The sequence below is a fragment of the Phalacrocorax aristotelis genome, chromosome 13 (genome assembly GCF_949628215.1).
Source record: "Phalacrocorax aristotelis chromosome 13, bGulAri2.1, whole genome shotgun sequence".
NCBI lineage: Eukaryota > Metazoa > Chordata > Aves > Suliformes > Phalacrocoracidae > Phalacrocorax > Phalacrocorax aristotelis.
This window is the reverse complement of record NC_134288.1, coordinates 6,990,904-7,011,078: the sequence shown is the minus strand read 5'-3', so window position 1 is coordinate 7,011,078 and position 20,175 is coordinate 6,990,904. Positions and strand designations below refer to the sequence as shown.

Genomic DNA, 20,175 nt, shown 5'->3' with positions numbered 1-20,175 from the left:
TAACTACCCTTTATTTATGGCCGCTCCCCATCGCACGCCCTACACACATGCCTGCGGGGTCACTTCAGAGGACGGGGCAGAGTTGGCTGCAGCAGGAGGGACCCAAAAATAACCCCCCCATCCCCTTGCCTCAAGAAGCATGGATAATTGCAGGGTTTCAGGTCAGCTGTTACCACATTGATCTATCCAGAAGTTACCTGGTGCTTGGGGACACACCGGAGCTGCACTGCCCATGGCTTGGACCAAGCAGCCCCAAGGTGTGGGAAACCTCCTTTCTGTCCCAGGATCACAACTCCAGGAAAAATGGCCACAGCTAGGCCAACAAAGACACAAAACAGAGAATCAAGCTTGTAGGATAACTTGTCCCAGGTAGGCGCGTAGGGCTGCTCTCCAACATCCACCCCAGAAACACATATATGCCACTGGGACCATCCTCATCCAAGCAGGCTGTTGGAGCAGCCAGGACATCTCCATGCAGCTCCTGCCCCTAAAATGCAGGAGATGGGGCAGACAGAGGACAACCCTCATGCTGCTCCTTCACAGAGCCCTGCAGCACCCTCCACGCTCGGCCATTGCCTGCTCAGGCCCACCACGTGCAGGGGAACCTGTCTCCAGAGCTGCCTCTCTAGTCCATCTCTCTTGCTAAAGTCACCCCAGCAGACCCAACTCCTTGCCTGGGTCATTATCCTTCACCTTGCCTGCAGGAACCAGATGCCTGGGGGCAGCCAGCCCTCCCAAGCATCCCAGCACTTTGATGCCAGGCAATCTCTGTGCTTCGCAGGAATGTCAGAGGTTACAATTAGCTCAACTGTGCCTTGTTGCTGGGTGACTTTAAGGATAAAAAGTCAGCAAAGAGGTCCATTTGTACTAACGTCCTTCAATATTCCCCAGGTCCCAAAGGAAAAGTATTTTCTTTCCGCTCCTGTGGTGTTTTTCTTCTACTGTGTGCAGCAATGAGGTCACCAAGCAGAGGTTTTGTGGCTAAATCACTGGGTTGCTGCCATCATCCTGTTCCCAGGAAAGAGAGAAGCTGGCCCAGCAGGACATGCAGCCAAAGAAGAGGATGGATCTGCCTGAAAGCCAGAGGCACACCTCCACAGGACCTGGCCAAGCCCTAGAAAATTGATCAAACATACCAGCTCTAGGGGCATATCTTTAAACCAAAATGCCAGGCTGCTGTTCTTTCCACTCCCAGTGAAACCAGGAACAGTCCCCACAGAAAAGCTGGGATGCGGCACAGAGCTGCTTCGGGAGAGCCTTCCCCAAGCGTGCCTGGCTGCAGGTCAGACCAGCAAGTAGCCCTGAAGCCATACAACTCCCCCAAAGCCAGGGCTCCTCAGGCACTGCAGGCAACAGGGTTTGTAGGATAACACGGTGGTGTCGGGGGATGAGCTGTTTCCAAACCCCTCTCCTGGAGCCATGGGATGGGCAGGCCAGACACCTGGTCTCATAGCTGACCCTACTTTGAGCAGGTTGGGCCGGGGACCTCCTGTGGTCTCAGCCAGGCTGAATGAGCCCATGACCTGCTGCCAGAGCTCTCTCCAGCAAAGCCAGGAGGGACATGTACCTCCTTACAAGGGTTCATCCCTCCTGCAAAAGCTTCCCAGCTGCACCAGTACCTTCCCTCACAGCACATGGCTTGAGCCCTGCTCCTGCCAGCACAACTCTGTGTCTGACCAGCCTCAAGCCCCCACCCTGAAGGCATTTTCCTCCTCTACCACTTTCCCTTGGCTTCAGAGGTATCCCTGCAGGTAAGCAGCAGCTGGCAGACCTTTTTTCTTTCTATAGACATCCCTCTCCTAAACCCAGATCTTTGCCTACCTCTAACAGCAGCCTTTTCTCTCACACCCTACTTGCAGAAACACAAACCCCACCCTACACACTAACTAGCACCCAGCCTTTTATAGCATTCCCCAGGCTTCTGCTCAGCTGAGGCCAAGCTGATGGGGACCAGCTGAGATCAGGGCTGCTCTTCCCTGGGGCTTACAGGGCAGCCCACCCCAGTGCAAAGCCTGGGTCCAGCCAGGTCCCCAGTGCCCCACCATTGACATGCTGGGGTTTACTGGGAGGGTGTAACCTACCCCCTTCCTCAGTCTTCATCCTCTTCACCCTGCATCTGTGTGCTGCTGAATCCAGCTGAGACTGCCCCTGCTCCATCTCCACGGCTGTTGGTTGTTAATGCTCTCTCGATCCCAGGGTCCTGGCATGGCTGGGAAAGGGGTTTCTTTAAGCACATCATCCCAGTGCCACACAAAGGACCTCCTGCCTGCCCCTTGCCCTTGCTAAATCTGCCCTGCCAGCCTCCTTGTGCATTTTCCCGGAGGAAGGACGCTAACGGATATATAAATAAAGCAACCTGTGTATTCTTCTCCCTGCTCAGTGCTTGTGTAACCTGTGGTTGACCCCTCCTAGTCCTCCCCAAACCACAGCCCCAGTATCGCTGCCTGCCGCCACCGCCGCCGCTGCTCTGGCATTTTTATGAATGGCCTTGAGCCCAGGGAAGAGATGTGAGCGTGGATTTGGAACAGTTCCATCCCTTCTACCGCACGTGCTAATCTTGACAAATGATCAGCGTGTGGCTTTCGAAACCAGAGATAAGGCTGTCTGACCACTTCAAGTCACTACACTTTCCCACGAAGAAAGGGATTTTGTTCTCAGCCCCCAGCCACAGCTTCCTGGGCAAACCCAGGTGCCCCCTGCCCCATAGCTTGGGGGACACACACTGCAATCGCACCCCTTGGGAGTGGGGCCAGGGTCTGATTCAGAACAAATCCTTGGCAACCTCCAACCAAGGCAGATGTTGTGACATTGCCTGGGTTTCTGATGCCACCGGCTGGACCAGGGCTGCCTCCTGCCTGCGCCTGCATCTCGTTCCCATTGAGGCCAACAGGAGAAGTGGTCCCTGCTCAGCATGGAGCTGGAATGTGGTGGAAGTGTGTGCTGGGAGCTAGCAAGATCTTTCAGTCCTGCAGCTAAGCCATGATCATGGTGGGTTTCCTTGGGCTCGATTTTAGCTGGGAACTGGAGAACTCCAGGCCATACTGGGGACAGCGCTCTCCTTGGATTGGTATCTGGTATTACGATGCTGCGGTCTTATGGCATTTGGGACATGCATCTTGCCTGCTAGTTTGGGCAGTGCAGCGTCCCCGGTCCTCCCTGGGGCTGGGGAAGCGGCTGTGGGATAGCTGTGGTGTCTTCACAGGGACTTTGAAATGGCAGAGTGAGCCCTGAGCGGATCCTTTCAGACACACGCCTGGGAAAGCCGGGCTTTTCAGAAGGCTCCCTCTCTCATGCAGACACAGCCCCACTGCCAAGGGAAAAGGCCTCTGTGAGTGCCAGCTCAAGGAATGTCTTTGATCCAGTGGGAATCATTACGGAGAAACTCTGCCTCTAAATTGAGCTGCTCTCTTGCCTTGCCACTTTGGGAAATGAATTTGTACTTGGAAAAACTCAGGCTGGGAGAGATCTTGGGAAGGCATCCAACCCATTTCCCTACCCCAAATTGGTCCTGACAGACTTTTTTTTATCTAACCTTTCCTTTAAAATCTCCAGATGGCTCAATACGGTCTCCTCCAGGGCTATATTCATTTTACTAACAGATTTTTTTTATTATTAATATCCAACTTAAATTTCCCTTGCTGCAACCTGCTGCTATCCCATGGCAACATGTAGGGCAACTGTCCTCTTACTGCCGCACCTGGTGCACCCCATCCTGCCCAGCAGCGGTACCTATTTAAAGCTCAGGATTAGGGTGGACAAGGCTGGTCCTGGCCAACAGCAAGCGGAGTTGACGAGCTCCTGGACTGCCCTGTCACTTTTCCTGTTGCTGCGCTGGTCTGCGGGAGGGTTTGCTGGTGCAAGAGCACATACCCACTGTGCCCTGTGCAGGCACCAAACTTTGAAACCAGGTGGGAACGGGAGGTCAGAGGCTGCTGGCTTGTTGACCCATGAAGGGAGGCAATTATTCAGCTGATGAGGCCATGCAGGTGTTAATTAAAAAGCATGCGAAGCAGAACAGGTCACTGTTTGGTGTCATCCGCTCGTGAAATTAGCCTTGCGGTGCTTCACCCAGCCCTCCCCAGGAGACAGAGCAAGGGAAGAGCTGCCCATAGTACCTCTGCTCTTACTCTCGTATCCTCCACCTGAGCTCCTATTTCTGGGTACTTCCTGGGTCCTGCACAATGTCCCTGCTTTTTGGCCAAATCTCTGCTGGATCCTTAGTAGGGAAAAACTTCCACCTGTTCATTCTTGGACTGGCTTGGAGCGTAGCTGTGCAGGGGTGAGAGGTGTAACCAAAATAATCAACTCCTGGCAGTCCAGGTGGAGATCCAAGCTCCCTAGTCACATGCGGAGCTGCTGCAGGAGGCGCTCACACGGGGGCACTGATGGACACAGCCTCCCAGCTCAGGCACCCCTGTGGGTGTCCCTTGGTAGGGTCTCAGGTTTGCCCAGCATCAGATTTGATTGTCATCAGCAGCTCTGATCTGATCCCCTTTACTCTCCAGCTAAGGCCAGGAGGGAAAGTAAAGCCTTCCTCTGGGAATCACCAAGGGCTGGTGCTGCCTGACCCAAAGGTTACCAGCAAGCAGGTGTGCAGAGCGTTTTGGCAGCAGTTCAGGGTGGCAAAGCCCTTCCGTTCTGCTGCAGAGCTCAGTGCTCAGCACGTGCTTCATGGCTCTGGGAGATGGGGCTCAGCATCTTCTCTGTTGACCCTGGGACGTGCCCATGTCAGGAGGATGCCCTGGTAGGAAGGAGTGTCCTGTTCCTTCTCCCCATGAGCACTTCTCCAAAGCCAGGATGCTGTGCCAGGCTCCACACGGGCACCCTCCTGTGCCCAGCCAGAGCTTGCGGTGCGGTGGGGACTGGCTGCAGCACGGCTGAGCGTCAAAGAGTCAAACCGGAGCTGCTCCCTGAGAACTGCAACTCAGTGTTTCCTGCTGCTCTGTGTCTCATGGTTGGATTAGCTCACGGCTAATAAGGCTCATGCCTTATTTTCAGCTTTTTCAGTTTTTCCCATGGTTTGGGGCACTCATAATGGCTCTCTCCTGGGTAGATTCTTTGATGTCTTATAATAGAGTTGATGATGAATCTATTTCCTCAGTAGGGACCCACGTTTGGCGCTCTCTTGTCTACCCAGATGCCTTTTTTTCATAAAATTAGACAATAGAACAACAAAAAGGAATTCGGCCTCTCTCTGAGGATGCTGCCTCGCTATGAAATCTGGCAGAAAGTGACCCAGAGCTTCAAAAGCGGGGTTGGACAGCAGACACAGGCAGTCAGATGCACACACAAGTGCAACGACTCCCACCTCCTTCCCTTTCACGCCCAGGCTAGCGAGCATGAACGAGCACTCTTAACTCTGCCCTGCCATACCCGTTCATCACAGCACAGGTTTGAAGGCCAGAACCAAGGGCTTTTTCTGAAACCGTGCAACACCAGATGTTTTTTTCCTGAGGCCTCAGACGCACACGTGCAGCATGCTGTTATTAAAACTGGCTCATAGTCCCTGCGCACAGGGAAAAAAAATTAAGGCTGTGTGCAAGGTTAGTTCTCCACTTTGGCATCCAGCATTAAACCATGCAGGCTCAGTTGACTTTTGTTTGTTTTTATAGAGTTGCTTATAGACCGTCCCTCCTGCAGCATCCCAGTGGAGTGGAACAATTTGATGCACCAGCTGGACAAGAAGTGCTTCATGTGCTGCCAAATATACCATGTAAAAACCATAATGCAGCCACCTCTGGGGTGCAGCCTGACAAGCGCATGGCGGCTCGCAGCAACACCCTGCAGCAGATTGAACCAAGAGGAGGGAGCCGCTTGAGAGGATGCACTGGTTCATTACTCAGACTTCCTCCTCTTGGTTGTCCGCCTGGCCTTTCCAGCCTGCCTCCCCCAGCACAGCTCTCCTATGGATTTTTCTTCTGCTGCTAATGTTCCTGTATTCACCTCAGACTGAGCCAAAGGCTCCTTTTAACTGAAAAAGGCCTTTTGTCTCGGTATCTTACCATCTCTGTCTCAGTGTCAGCTCAAGCCTTGATGCCTCCTTCCCCCAGCAGCAGGTTTCACTCCTGCATTTAAGATTCTACCAGCCACCCTTTCTCAGCCACTTCTTTTCCTCCAAGAGATTTGGAGAAGCATTGCACATCTTGCTCTGGTGCTTCCCTGCCCAGGCTGGCTTGGGGCTGGCCTCTGCCAGATGAGGCAGGAGCCTGACTGAACCCCTGGCGTTGTCTCAGTGGGATGCACAAGGGTGTGGGTGGCGTGGGGGCAGCAGGGTGCTCAGCCCAGGCTCTGCTTATATGACAAAATCTCCTGCTCCCTGGCATGGCCTCCCCTCTGCAGGGCCACAGGCTGACCTCCACAGGGTAGCACCAGGGATGTTACCCCTCTCCCGAATTGCCAGCCCCCCAGCCCCCTTGCCCCACAACAAAGGCCCCCCCATGGCTCACATGAAGGGTCTTACACTGCTATGGTTAATGGTGAGGTGCCTGGGGAGTGCTGTCAGGGCAGGGTAGGGTGCTCAGCACCCAGCACCCGCTGCTGTGGGTCACCTGTAAGTGGGGGCATTGGGGTGCAGGTTAGCAGGGATCTCTGCAGCACGCAGGAGGGGTGGGAGACCCAAACCTGCCCTCCAAAGCCACCTAGGAGGAAATGCACTCGGCCATGGGAGATCCATGGGTCTGTGGTGAAAGGCAAGCGATTCCCCCCTCGCTCCTGGAGCCTGGAACGGAAACCCGTATCTACTGGGGAGGGCTGATGTCAGCTCCAAAATAGCATCGCTTCCTTCTTTGCCTTCCTGCAAAACCTGGCTGCTGGGTTCACTGGGCCCTTGGTGAAGCTGGATGCAAACGATTGACAGCTGCCAATCTCCAGCAGCAAAGACCGCCTTGAGCCGAACACACCCAAGGGACAGAGTTAAGGTTCCTCCAGCCTTTTTCTTCGCCTGCGCTCCTGGTGACGCAGAGCAGGCCTGTGGGCTGGGGTTGACCCGGAGCCGTGAGGGTACGCCTCGGCTCCAAACCCTGCTGCACCTGCTACCCCCGCCCGGGGTGGGGGCACGGGGAGAAGGGGCAGCTTTGAGGCCGAGGCCGAGGCCGGGGAGGGGGCGCACGCCCCTTCCAGCTCCCCCCCCCCCGGGGCCGGCAGCGCTCTGCTCCCGAGCTGCGCAGGGGGCTGCGGGGGTCGAGCTCCCGCGCCGCGGGGGCTGCGCTGGGAGGGGAAACGGGGATCCAGGGAGGGGGGGCTTTGTCTCCCCGCCCGCGGGGCCGGGGGTCGGCGGCTGTGGGAGGGCGGGAGGAGGAGCACGGCCCGCCTCCGCCGCCGCGGTACAAAAGGGGTCGGGCGGGCGGCGGAGCGGCGTGTGCCGCCGGGCAGGGCTGGGCCGGGCAGGGCAGGGCAGGGCAGCGGGCGGCGCTCCGGTCCCCTCCGGTCCCGTCCCGGCGGGGCCCGCAGCCGCCCCGTCCCGTCCCGCTCCGCCGCCGGCCCCGGGACCATGCGGCGGGCGCGGGCGTTGCGCCGCCGCGGAGCTCTGCTCGCCTGCCTCTCTCTGGGGACGCTGCTGGCCCTCGCCGACGCCAAGGGTGCTTTCTACCCCCCCGCCGCCCCCCTGCCCTACGGCGGCAGGTACAGCCTCTACACGGCCGGCTCCAGCCCGCAGCTCGGCCCCGGCAAGCCCGTGGGCAAGCACAAGTAAGCGACCCGCTGCGCCCCCCACCCCCGTCCGCGGCCGCGCAACCGACCCGGTGGGCAACGGGAGCCGGCGCCGCCCCCGGGCATCCGCCCCTGGGTCCCGGCTGCACGGCGGGGGCGTCCCGGACACCGCCTGCCGTCGGGCATCCCTCACCGGGCACAGACCGCGGGTACCGGCCACACGTGCGGGCTGAGCATCCCCGGGGACCGGCCGCCGCGGGCACCCCTTGGCGTGTGCCCACGCCCCCGTACCCATCGTGGGTGCTATCTCCAGGGCACCCCTGGCCGGGCAGCGGTCCCTGCGTGCCCGCCGTGGGCACCCTCTTGCCCCGCACCAGCTGCCGGGTTGTGGCTGGCGGGCAGGGCTGTCCGTGTGTCTCGGTGCACCCGCACCGTGCAGAGCAAGGCTGGGGGGAGCGCTCAGCGCAGGAGGGCGCAGGGGTTGTGTGTCCAAGAGGGAGCGGGCTGCGTCGGGGGGGGGCGTGTGTGCCGCCGTCTCGCGTGGGAGAGGGCTGGGGTTGGTGGGGACGGGGGTGCCCGTATGCGGTTATGGGTTAGGTGCAGGTACCTGTTCCGCATGACATGGCACTGGCTGTGATGTGGGGGTGGGGGATGGCACAGACCTATGCGTGGAAATGCAGATTGATTTTGAGGGAATTTGCCCATTTGCTTGTAAAGTACAGACTTACTAGAGTTTAAACATGCTTTCAGGTAACCTGTAAAACTCGGGCGGATGAGGAATGTGGGCTTTATCCATTCAATTGCAAAAAGGCTGTTAGATTGGTGGGGGGCTTGCTTCCCTCCCCGCTTGGTTGCTAGAACCATTTCTGTTGGACTTCTTTGAAAAGGGGAGGATGTGGTGTTATGAACAAGCTGAAATGAATAAAGTAATATTTGAGATGAACAATACTGGCAGTGCCAGTGAGAGCTTTCCAAAATCTGTAACATTTTCCAGCTGCTCACTCTTAAAACATCAGGCTGGAGCTATAAAACTGCTAGCCACAGGTGGGTGAGAAGGAAAGGGGTTTCTGAGAAGGAGGGTGAGCCAGAACCACCCAAACCCAAGTAGTCATAGGCAGGGAGTGTCTATTAGTGGTGGCTAGTACATCTACCCGTGTTGGCTACTAGCTTACTTACAAACACACTGCTAACCCCCTCTGTAAGTGGATCCTGGATTTATGGATAGACAGTGATTCTAAATTTCCACACACACACACACACACACACATGACCTCCCTTCCCTCCAGCTAAGAAAAGTGGCTGGCCTTCACTCTCGTGTGGCCCCGTGCGTGGATAAATGACTCACTTTTGGATGAGTGGGGAGCAGCATGGGTCCCTGCACACACTCGGAGCCTGGCAGCCTCTCACCAGGGCAGAGGTGCTTGTGGCTGGGCAGGCTGGAAATGCCAGTCGCTGCTGGGAGTTGCGGTGCCCATCCCTGGGGGACAGAGAGCCCTTGGCGAGGGGCCAGGGTAGAGGTGCTGGTGCCGCTCCTGCGGGGAGTGAGGGGGATGCGCTGGGGGTGTGGGGTCGGTGGGTCCCTGCTGGGAAGGAGCAGAGGAGCAGGGAGAGGAGCTGGGGTGTCGGAGGGAGGATGAGCCTGCTCGCACCTTGCTGCTTCATGGAAGGAGCTCCTGCCCCATGTGGGCTGTTGGAGGCAGAAGGCCTGCTTGGGGCCTCTGAACAAGGGCACTGGGGGGCTTACGGCAGGCCTCGGCATGGGTAGGGGATGTACTTTGTCTTCACATGTTTGCCATCGGTCCTTGTCCCTCCTTCACCCTTCTTTCTCCACTCAGGGTGAGCCAAAGCCCTGCAGCTCTGTCCCCAGAGGTTGACAGCGGGGGGGCAGGGAAGGGCACGCACAGATACACATGCACATGCTCGCTCCCCCAAACAGGAGACACCACAGTCCTTCCCCCCAAACACTTCTGCTCCATCGTGACTGTGCCAGTCCCTTCCCTCACCTCCACCTGCCAGAGGTGTCCGGACCATCACCGTGCCAAGCCTGTGAGAGCTGGGCTGGGGCCCTGCAGCTTGTTCCTCTGGTCAGCCCTGAGGCTGCTCTCCACAGGCCACGCAACGGCAATGCCACGGGACTCTGGCTGCTTCCCAGCCTGCGTCCAGGCAGCTGAGCCACAGCAACCCCAGCTTGTACAGGGAGAGCCGCGTCCTCCCGCCTCACTGCGCACCTCCCCACACCTGCAGCTCGTGCCGGCCCATCTGCTCCATCCCACTGACCCTCCTTCTTTGCCTCGGTTCTGCACTGTGTGACTGTGCCCTCCTCTCCTCCCGCTCTGCCATCTGCTGTGTCCCTATGCCCTTGATCCCTGCCTCACCGCACATCCCTGCTGTCTCTGCCCCAGTGGACCAAGTCCATCTGCTCCTGCTGGCAGCCCTGCCTTCAGCTGGAACAGCCTTGGCCTCCATCTGTCCTACCAGCACTCCTGCATCCTTCCTATACAGCCTTCCTCCCAGCCACCTCATCCTCAGAGCCTGAGTTTGCTGCTCGGCTCAGGAGAAGGCTGTACCTTGAGCTGGCTGCTATCCTGTGGCACTCAGCTGCAGGCATGATGGCAGGAGGGAAGAGGCTCCACTCCTCACACCACCCATCCAAGGGATCTGATGAGGTTTCCAGCCTTCATCCAGCTTGGGACCTGGGTCGTGTCCCTGCCTATAAGGTGGAGGGAGCCGTGATGCTGCAGCCCCGCAGAGCAGCCAGCCTGCATCTCCTCTCCCTCTGCTGACTGTAGTGTCACGCTTGGTCCGAGTGTGACAGCACCCACAGCAAGGTCCAAAGGCTTTTGGGCTGGCCTTCGTGCTGGCAGCACTCCAGGAGCTGCAGGACAGACTACCCCTGCCAGATGCTGCTGGAGCTAATTCTGGGATGTGGTTCCTATAGCTGCTGGTGGCGGTGGAATTCTCCTTGTCCCCCCCAGCCCGTCTCACCGCCAAGCACAGCCCAGCTCTAGGGCTGAGGCTCTGGGTGACTGCAGCACTGGTGACAATGTGACTGTGACAGCAGCAATCACACTCAGCACCCAGTCTTCTGCAGCATGGTGGCACTGCAGACCTGCCTGGGGGAGATCTGGGTTTCTTGCAGATGGTGAAATTACCAGTGAAAAATCAGAAGGCGAGAGTGCTCAGCCTGTTTCCAGCACCAAGACTGATTTCTCAGGCAGGGCTCAACTGCGGAGTGACCGCGGCTGGGGGGGGCAAGGCAGCTATCAGCTTGGAGGGATATTGTGGGCCAGGCACTGCCCAGGGCTGGGCAGAAAGCCCAGCACAGCCGCAGTGAGCAGACCTGTGTTGAGGGTGCAGGGGTTTAGCTGTACCTCCTTAACCCAGAGGAGACATGCCTGGACCCACCCAGACTGAGGAGAAGGCTCCTCGTTGCTGGGGGTGGCACCCTGGCACCTGAGGGCAGCTAGCAGGGCTGGGCTAGGCTGGGCAGCGCCTGTGGAGGCTCTCGGAGATGGTCAGGTGAAGGTAGGTGAAAGCCGGGATGCCTGGAAACACCAGGAGCAGGAGCCAATTCGCCTAGACCAGCCTGAGCAGGAGGTCCTGCCTGCCCCTTGTCTGTGCACCCAGCAACACGGTGGGCACTGGGAGTCTTTGCTCTGTCCCTGCTCCCTACGCTCCCCTGGGCCCCACTGCTATCCCCAGCTACACAAGCTGGGGGTTCCCTCCAGCTCCTGACCCCCCCGAGACCTTGCTGGCAGCATTAGGCAGGGCAGACAGACCTGCATAGTTGAATAGCTGCGGCACCGCTACCAGCTGGGGCAGAGGGTGACGGTGTCTCACTGTGCTTCCCCCTAGGAGCTACTGTGCCTACGTGGTGCAGCGCAACGTGACGTGCACGCTGCAGGATGGGGCTGAGAGCTACATCAAGGCCGAGTACCACAAGTGCAGCTGGGGACCCAAATGCCCAGGGAAAGTGCTGTGAGTACGGGGGGTGCCAGGGCATGGCTCCCTTCCCCTCCCAGCTTCAGGTTGCAGCTCTCCTTGGGCTCCTGAGCCCCTGTGCCACCCTTCTGACCATGAACACCTGCTTTCCCGAGGGCAGTGGAAGGGGCTGATGGGTTTTCCCTGGATAAGGCAGTCAATGGCAGGGCAGCAGTCCTGGGAGGAGGCAAGATGGGACCTGTCAGGAGGGAGAGGGAGCTCTATCTGTCATCAGAAATAAATCAGGAAATGATGGGAAGCTGGGGGGGGTGGTGCATGTGCATGTGTGCAGGGAAGCATTTTGTCACAGACCTGCAATTTGGCAGAAGGATGGCAGCTAGCTGAGAGCCTAACTGAGAGGAGGAAGAAATGGAGACCATGGCTGGGGATGGCTAAAGGCTTCCTGCCCCAGGAAAATATTTGCAAAACCCTCTGCCACCTTGTCAGTGCTGGAGGGAAACACCCCGCTGTGCCACAGCCGGAGCCACAGCCAGGGCAGCGTGGACACTGGGGCTTTGTGCTTCACCACCCTCCACAGGCCCAGGCCAGGGATGCTGCTCCATGCAGAAATGCCACCCTCCGACATCCTCCCCAGGCTCACCGAGAGCAGAAGAGCTGAGCAACGAGGAAAACCGGGCTGAGAGGGCCTTTGTCAGAGCCTGGCACCCCTTCTGTGGCACCGGCACGCAGTGCTGCAGCCAGCCGGGGCTTGCCATGCGCTGGCGGTGCCACGGGCTCCTCACGCAGCCTCTCCCAGCAGACGCAGGCTGTTGGACCCACTCGCTGACTTGCTTTTTCCTTCCTCCCATCACAAGTGCTTTAGCAGCATTTGGGGACTTCTGGACACCTGGCAGCTGCTGGTACCTGTGGAACAGATCCCCAAAGACTCTCCCATCTCTGTGGTGTCTGCTGCTTGGCCCCTCCAGCCCTTCAAACAAATCTGGGGTGAAACCAGGGTATTTTCTGATGGCAGCTGGACCTGCAGCAGAACTTTCTGCACAGCCTCAGATGCTGCATCCACGCGCAAGAGGGAAACATGTTTTTTCCACACTCTGGGGCCATCAGCTAATGTTTGTGCAGCTGCAAAAAATATTTCCCCTTGCCACTGTTTGGAGCAGGAGGAGAAGGGTCCGGAGGGGCTGAAGGGCTCCAGGCTCCTCTGCAGAGGCTGGCATGATGCAGAGAAGGTGCCCTGCCTCCTGGATGCCATCCTCATCCTTGCTTCACGCCCTGACAGTGGCTGCATGCAGCAGTCTCCTGCTATGGTACGTCCAGGCAGGTTTCTACACACTAAGACAGAAGGAAAGACCACAGAAACTCAGCAGTGCCTGTGAAGAGGAATAACAGAGAAGAGCTTGTTTTGAAACTGTCCCATGCCTTTGGAAAATCATTGATGTTGATGAATTTTGAAGTGATTCAAAGAATGAGTATTTGGGTTTGCTTTCTCCTCCTGCCCTGTGGTACGTACAGAGGTGGCTGTATCAAACTGGGAGTTGTGTGGAAGTGGCATTGCCTGGGGGCGCTGAGGACCCTGGCAGGGACACGGACTACAGGGGCTTGGCCCCATGTGCTGCCCTGAGCGACGGGATAGGTGCGAGTGCCTTACACAGCCCCTCCGTACCGCACGGACTGTTGTGCCACCTCCTCTGAGACCTTAATGTGCTGGAGTAGAACAAGGGCCCGATTGTGTGTGTTATTGCAAAACAGCAAACTTCAGGATTTTCAGGCCCTGGTAAATTCAGATTGTAAATTTTCAAAAGGCAGGTTCAAAGCATTGGTATTTCAGAGGTGGTGAGAAATGCGCTGTCCTCAAGCCTGCGCAGCTCAGCTTGGCTGGTGCGGGGAGCACTGGTGCTGGTGGGGTCCTGTCCCATCCGTGCCACCTCACAGCAAAGTGCTGTGGAAGAGCAGGGAGCAGCCGAGTCCTCCCCGCTGGGCTGGTGGGGACCCTACGTAGAGCGAGAGCAGAGAGGGAAAGTGTTAGTGTCCCACCAGGCAAGGGGGTGGGCTCGCACCTTTGTTTGGGGTGTGCGTGTGGGGTCAATGTTGTAGTGCCCTAACTGGTGATGGAGTAACTTCCCAGGGCATCCCAGTTAGGGACAGGAGGAGGTGTAAGGAGCCATCCCTCTGTGCACATCACATGGCATCACCCTGACAAACCTTGCCACGGCTCTGCTGCCCCACTGCCAAAGCTCTTGCTTGCAAGGCCAGCCCATGCCACTTAGGCTTCCCATCAAACTGATGCCCTTCACACACAGAGAAAATACCTTTCCAAAGGTATTTCAACGCTCCTAGAGGCTTCAGGACAGGATTACAGTTGAAAAGAGGATTTTTTTACCCCACTAGGACACACCCACAAGCCGCTCAGGCTCCTCTTGGAAGTGATCTGAGCTTGCAGGGGTCTTGAAATCACTTCCATCATTTCATCTTGTGCTTTCCTGGGCCAAAAGTTGCCAAACTGTGTGGTGTCTGTCACAGTGGTCATCTATCAGGCCAGAGGCAAAAGCAGTACACTTATAGCTGCTTTTGTAAAACAACAATGGAGTTCCCAGGCTAAAAAAAAAAAAGATTCAACAAAAAAATCTCTCCAGAAACCACACATATATAAAAAATGGCTCTACTCAGCTAGTCCCTCCTCACCCCTGGGCTGTTTTTCAGGCTTGTCTAATTGTGTTACCAACTGGTTGGGGAGAACTCATCTCTCACCATATGCTGACACACCTGCATCTCATGGTCCAGTCCTGGAGAAGGTGGGCACGTGTGTTTGGAGTGCTGGTTAATGAGCTGTGTCCCTGGATAGGCCCTGTAATGCTACACTGAGCTATGGAGCAGTAAGAGCTCTTGGAGGAGGTGTGTCATGGTCTGCAGGTGCAGGACGTGGGTGTCAGCCAGGCTTTCCCATGTGCCCAGATTTCCCATACCCAGCAGGACCCATGACCCTGCTCTTCTCCATTGCTTGATGTTGAGGTTGCTTCTCTAAACTGTCTTCTCTCTTCCTGCCCTCTCCTGGAAAGGTACCGCACCTTCTTCAGACCCAAATACAAGATCGGATACAAGACAGTGACTGAGCTGGCCTGGAGGTGCTGCCCAGGCTTTATGGGAGAAGGGTGCCACGACAGCCCGACTGACCAACCCGGCCTTCTGCCCCAATATCCCAGCCCTAAAATGCCTCCTGGGCAAAAGATGTTTCCAATCCCCAGACTTCCTCCCTATCCAAAAAGCCACCCTGACCTGTTTCCAGGACCAAAGAAGAATCAATATGGTGAGATCTCGCTCCTGCTTCACATCCCCCAGTTACCACACTACCCGCATGCTCTCAAACCTCCCTGTTCTTTCTGTTCCAGCACAGGGCATGAATGTGGCAAACCTTCAGTTGGTGATGTGCTTTCTGATTAGAGACCTGACATTCTGACTTGCTTTTTTAATCTAGTTTCTTTCAAAACATGCTATTTCAAAATCATGTTTCCTCATTGCTTTAAAGCATTTTTCCATTAATTTGGAGGTCAATAGAGTGTGTCTCAAGATGAAGCTGTTCTCATCACCTGCTGTTGAACTTGGGAGGAAAGGGCTTGATCCCAAGAAGAAAGGGTTTCCTGATCAGCTTAAGAAGGGATGGAGAGGAAAGGAGGAAGGGTGGGCTGTTATTTTGCTGAAGTGGCAGTAAAAGGGAGACAGGAGCTAATATTAGTGTGGAAAAGGACTCAAATCTAGAAGATAGTCAAGGAGGGAAGTTAAAGGAGCACCAGCCCTGACTGTGCCCTCTCTATTTCTCTCCCTGTGTAGGCAGGAAGCTGCCTGGCCTCTTCGGGGACCGCCTGGATCGTCTGGAGGAAGAGGTGAGGCGCCTTTCCCAGTCCTACGACAGCCTCCACACCATGGTGAGCGGCCTGGGGGACCGCCTGCGGCTGGCCATCCAGGAGGACACCACCAAGATGATTGGCTCCCTGATGAACAGCCCGGGCACGCCTGACTCGACGGTGGGCTTCGGCATCATTCCAGATGGGCTGGTGGATGTAGCGGACAAAGCCGACATTGCCACGTACCCTCCCGTGGGGGAGATCCTGACCAAAGTGACGGAGGTGAGCGACGTGCTGAAAACCAAGGCAGATTTGCTGCACGAGGTTCACGGCATGGTCCTGGACCATGACGGGCAGATCAAGCACCTGCTGGAGTCAGCCCGGCCCTCGCCCCTCACCTCCATCGACCTACTGGAGGAGTATGTGGACACACGACTGAGCAACCTGCGTGGAGAGCTGCTTGACGGCTTCGAGAAGAAGCTGGGGAAGATCCAGACCACGTGCGATTTCCGGATCCAAGAGGTGAGGCAGCAGTGCGAGGAGGAGAAAGCTGCCAACCTGCGGCTGCAGCAGACGCTGGATGGGAAGGAGCTAGAGATCAAGAAAGAGATCTCCCAGCTGGAGACCCAGATCCAAGGGCTGACAGTGGTGGAAAGCTGCTGCAGCAACCTGGACTACCTCACTGATCGCATGAACATCCTCGAGAAAGGCCTTCACAGCATCTCTGAGTCCCAGAAGAACTTGCATTCGCGGCTGGATGGAGAAATCTCCACTGTCACCCTAGGGAACCTTTTTGAAGGGCGTTTTGAGGACCTGGAAGCCAGACTCAATGCTACAGAGAGGGAAACAGAGAGCTGCTGCTCCAGTATAGAGGACAGCATGAGAGGGACAGTGGTAACAGAGGTGGATGGCATGAGGACTGCCTTTGAAGATAAAATGCAGACCCTGGAAGACAGGTTCATGACCATCGTGGGGGAGCTGAACAACATCAGTTCTCCCATGGGCATGGACGGAGCAGTGGTGCCTGTGCTGGAGGGAGAGCTCGCCAGCATGAGGAAACGGATGGATGAGACACTGGACGTGTTGCAGAATCGCCTCATCACACTGGAGAGCACTTGTTCCCTGGGCTGCACCTCCGCCTCCAAGGATGTGGAGACCTTCCGGACAGAGATCGAAGACTGCCAGAACAAGAACCAGGACCTGCTCCTCCGGATGGACAGCAACTACGACCTCCTGCGCAAGCTGAACGCCACCATCCTGGAGATCCAGCGGCGAATCGAGGAGGAAGCATCGGGAGCTTTGCAAGGGGAGATCACCTTGCTAAAGATCAACCTGAACACCGTGAGCAAGTCTCTGACGGGGCTCAAGGACTCTGTCTCCCAGTACTCGGACACCGTGACACACGTCAACTCCTCACTGGATGAGCATGAACGGAAGATCGAGGATGAGGTCCACACCATCCAGGAGAAAGTCAACGACCAAGGCTCCCAGCTTTTCTTCAGCAATCGACGTGTCCTGAACCTCAAGGGAGACCTGGAGCGACTCAAAACCAGGATTGTCAGCGACCTGAGCTCCTGCAAGAGCATAGCCCAAGACTTGCAGCAGGAGATCGCTCACTTTGATGACCGGGTGGCCCGGGTAGAGAGTGTCTGTGGCAGGCTGGGTGCTGTCACAGGGAGCCTGGATGGCATCAGGGACGAACTGGAGAAACACACGGGCAGTCTGTGGGACTACATGGACCACATGAACGGGACCCTGGCTGCTCACTCTCAGGAAATAACAGGACTGAAGGACAACCTACTTGACTGCCAAGCCAAGGTCTCTGAGCTGGCGGAGCAGGTTGGCCACCTGGAAGAGCAGGCAGAGGGGAAGCAGCATTAGCCACGCTGCCACACACTTCTTTCTTCTCCTCCATGTGAAGGACAGGATTAACTTATATCATACAGACTCACTCCAATGTGAGAACAGTTCTTGGGACAATTTTTTAATGAAAAGATAAAAGCTGCTAAAAACCTTTTTTTTTTCCCCCCCCCCCCTAAATCTTTTTGGCCCCACTTTTCCGTAGCTCCGCCATTCCGGTACTCGCCCCCAACGCCCACTGGCTGTCCCAGCCCTGGTGCAGCAGGGTCACTGCCTCCTGATTGGGGGTGTTGCTTTGGCTCCTGGGCTGATGACCCCAGAAGGACAATTCAGGAGGAAGCTGGAGGCAGGAATGTTGGGGTTTTTTTAAATTTTATTTTTGTGGATTTATTCCTTCTTGAAGAATAAAACCCTGTAGTTGTCAGTTGAGGAATAGAGTTTCTCTGACCTAAAGACCACCTGTGTCTTAATCCAGGGATTGAGCAGCGCCAGGGCTCCTTACAGGGAACAAAACTCACCACAGGAATTGAGGATTTCAAAGAACACACGTATTCACACATCCCACTGGGAACTGCCTTCCCCTCTCTGAGACAGCAGCCCTCCTTCTGTATGGTAAAGCCATTTATACTGCTCACTCCTTCATGCAAACGCACAAGCCTTACGGAGCATATGAGGATATGCATTAGGAAAACACACATAGGCATATATATATACACACACGGTATGTGTATATGTATTTTTGAACAATTCACTGTCAAGGTGCTCATCTGATTGCAAAGTAGCCTCTTGCTGCCCCCACATCCCTTGCTGTATTTCGAAGAACCACACTGAGCAGCTAAAAGCCCCCGCAGCAGCATCTGGGGGAGGGCCCCATGGTCCCTCAGGGCTGCCGTGCTTTGCAATCCCACTTCGCTGTGCTCTCTGGTTACACCTGGGACTGACATGAAGGGTTATGGAAAACTTGTATCTTCCCCAAAGAGAAGTGTGTCCGTAGGTCTCTGCAGAGACCGAGGCAGGCGTTGAGCAGTCCTGTCCTCCAGCTCACGTTCTCTCCTGTTTGATTGCTTAAACTGTGAACGTGATTCCCCTCATCTCGTCCTGGGGCAGAAGAGCTGCAGCTGCTCCAGGGTGTGAGTGTGGGGCTTTCCTTGTCTGGCAGCTTCAGAGCAGAAGCCTGCGTCCTCCTTGCATTCCTCTGAGCCCACTGGGATGCCAGCAGCCCTGACGACCGACACCAACATGGAGACCCCAGGGAGGAAGTGCACTTTTGAGAAGACCTCTTGAGACCTCTCCTCAGCTCAGCCTGGGAATGAAAAACTGAAGTGATTTACCAAAGGTCACTCTGGTTTCTCCACAAACAGGCAGGCTGGAAAAGGTTGTACATGCTCCTGAGCAATTCCAGCCTTTCCATCTAGAGCAGGTGTCCAGACCATGCGGCTGCTGCATACAAGACCCTCCTCTCCTGGGGACCCCAGCATGGGCATCCTCCACTGCTCAGCCAACAGGGACTTCATTACCAGAAAGGATGAAGAGGAAATTAAAGAGCCTCCATCTGACCAGCTTTGGCACTTTATAGCAGAGGAACATATTTTTCTATCAGCTCAGCGTTGCAGCTCATGGACCCTTCCACACCAGCTAGCCTTCAGCTCCCACCTGGTGCCCATCACTCTCACCAGGTCATCCCTGCTCCCCTGTGCCCCACAAAGGAGCAGCTCTGTGCTTTGACCAGGACAAAACAGCAGCAACTCCCAGCAGACATGCATCTGGACACCTTTTCTCCTCCATAAAAACTTGATGAGCTCCCTGAAACAGATGCCTCCAGGCTGGGGAGGATCACAGGCATCACCAAGTCCAGTTGGCCGCATGACATTACCCAGACACAGTAGAAGCTCTTTCCCCTGCCAGGGGAGCGTGGGCCATCAGCTGTACAAGCAGGGAGAGAGGACCTGGCCTCCCACCACTTAACCCACCAGCTTACAGGCTGCCAGATGCCCACAGCAGCAGAATCCACACTTGATACTCTGGGCTTTGCTGATTCAGAGCTATGCTGCAGCTGCTGAGACACTTCTCCAGCTGAGGACCAACCTACAGCTTCTTTCAGGCAGCCTGAAAAACCTGTGCTTAGACAATAAAACTTTTCTTTTTTTTCCCCAGCCCATGGAAGGAGTCTCAAGCCAGCACTGTGATGGGCCAGGGGAACCCTCACCCCACAACAGCAACCTGCCCAAGCCCCCTCCCCACCCTCTCACACCAGGGAGAAAAAGGGCTGCAGCAACCAAAGAGAAAATTAAGCCAAGGGCCAGGCTTACCCCTTTGCAGGCCAGGGCTGGGTTAGAGAGCAGCTGAACAGCAACAGCTTCCTCCAGCACAGGGGAGCCAGGACTGGCCCTAACAAAACTAGGACAAGGAAGAAGTCTGACCTTCCAGAAAATGGTGCTATGATTGGACTATTCCTGACTAGTCACTTGAAGCTACAGACAGTTTGTATTTCAGTTCTCAGCTATTCATGTTTAAAGAGTGAAAGAAACTTTGTATAAAATAGGGCATTTTCTTTTGCTTGCGGAGAGGGAAGGAGATGGCACCCACGCCGTTGTCCTTGCAGGGGCAGCTTCCCGAGGCAGTTGATAACTGATCTTGTTAAAAGGCTGTGTTTTATTGTTTTTAAAAGCCTTGTACATTTGTTCAGATTTTAAAAGCTGAAAAAGTGTTTGTACTGAAAAGGAAAAAAAATAAAGTATTTCTTGCTGAGGTTTCCAGGATCAAAATGACTTGGGTGGCTTTAAGAAAAGCAGCATAAGACCAGAACTAGGTTAAGACAGGGAGCTAGAGCTAGTTAGAGCAGGCAGGCAGACTAGAAGATGATTTACACTCACACCCAGTGGTCAGGGAA

General features: G+C 55.9%; 2 protein-coding genes across 2 annotated transcripts in view; one reads left to right on the top strand and one right to left on the bottom strand.

The window, feature by feature from the left end:
* The window catches only part of RPN2 (ribophorin II), a 127,688-nt gene that overhangs the window by 86,973 nt on the left and 20,540 nt on the right, over positions 1–20,175 (bottom strand). The gene's annotated exons all lie outside the window — the stretch shown is intronic.
* EMILIN3 (elastin microfibril interfacer 3) lies at positions 7,345–17,405 on the top strand. Its single transcript, XM_075108707.1, has 4 exons — positions 7,345–7,686; positions 11,503–11,625; positions 14,643–14,890; positions 15,412–17,405. The coding sequence occupies exons 1-4, from the start codon at positions 7,490–7,492 to the stop codon at positions 17,304–17,306; spliced, it is 2,463 nt and encodes an 820-aa protein (XP_074964808.1). The 5' UTR covers positions 7,345–7,489; the 3' UTR covers positions 17,307–17,405.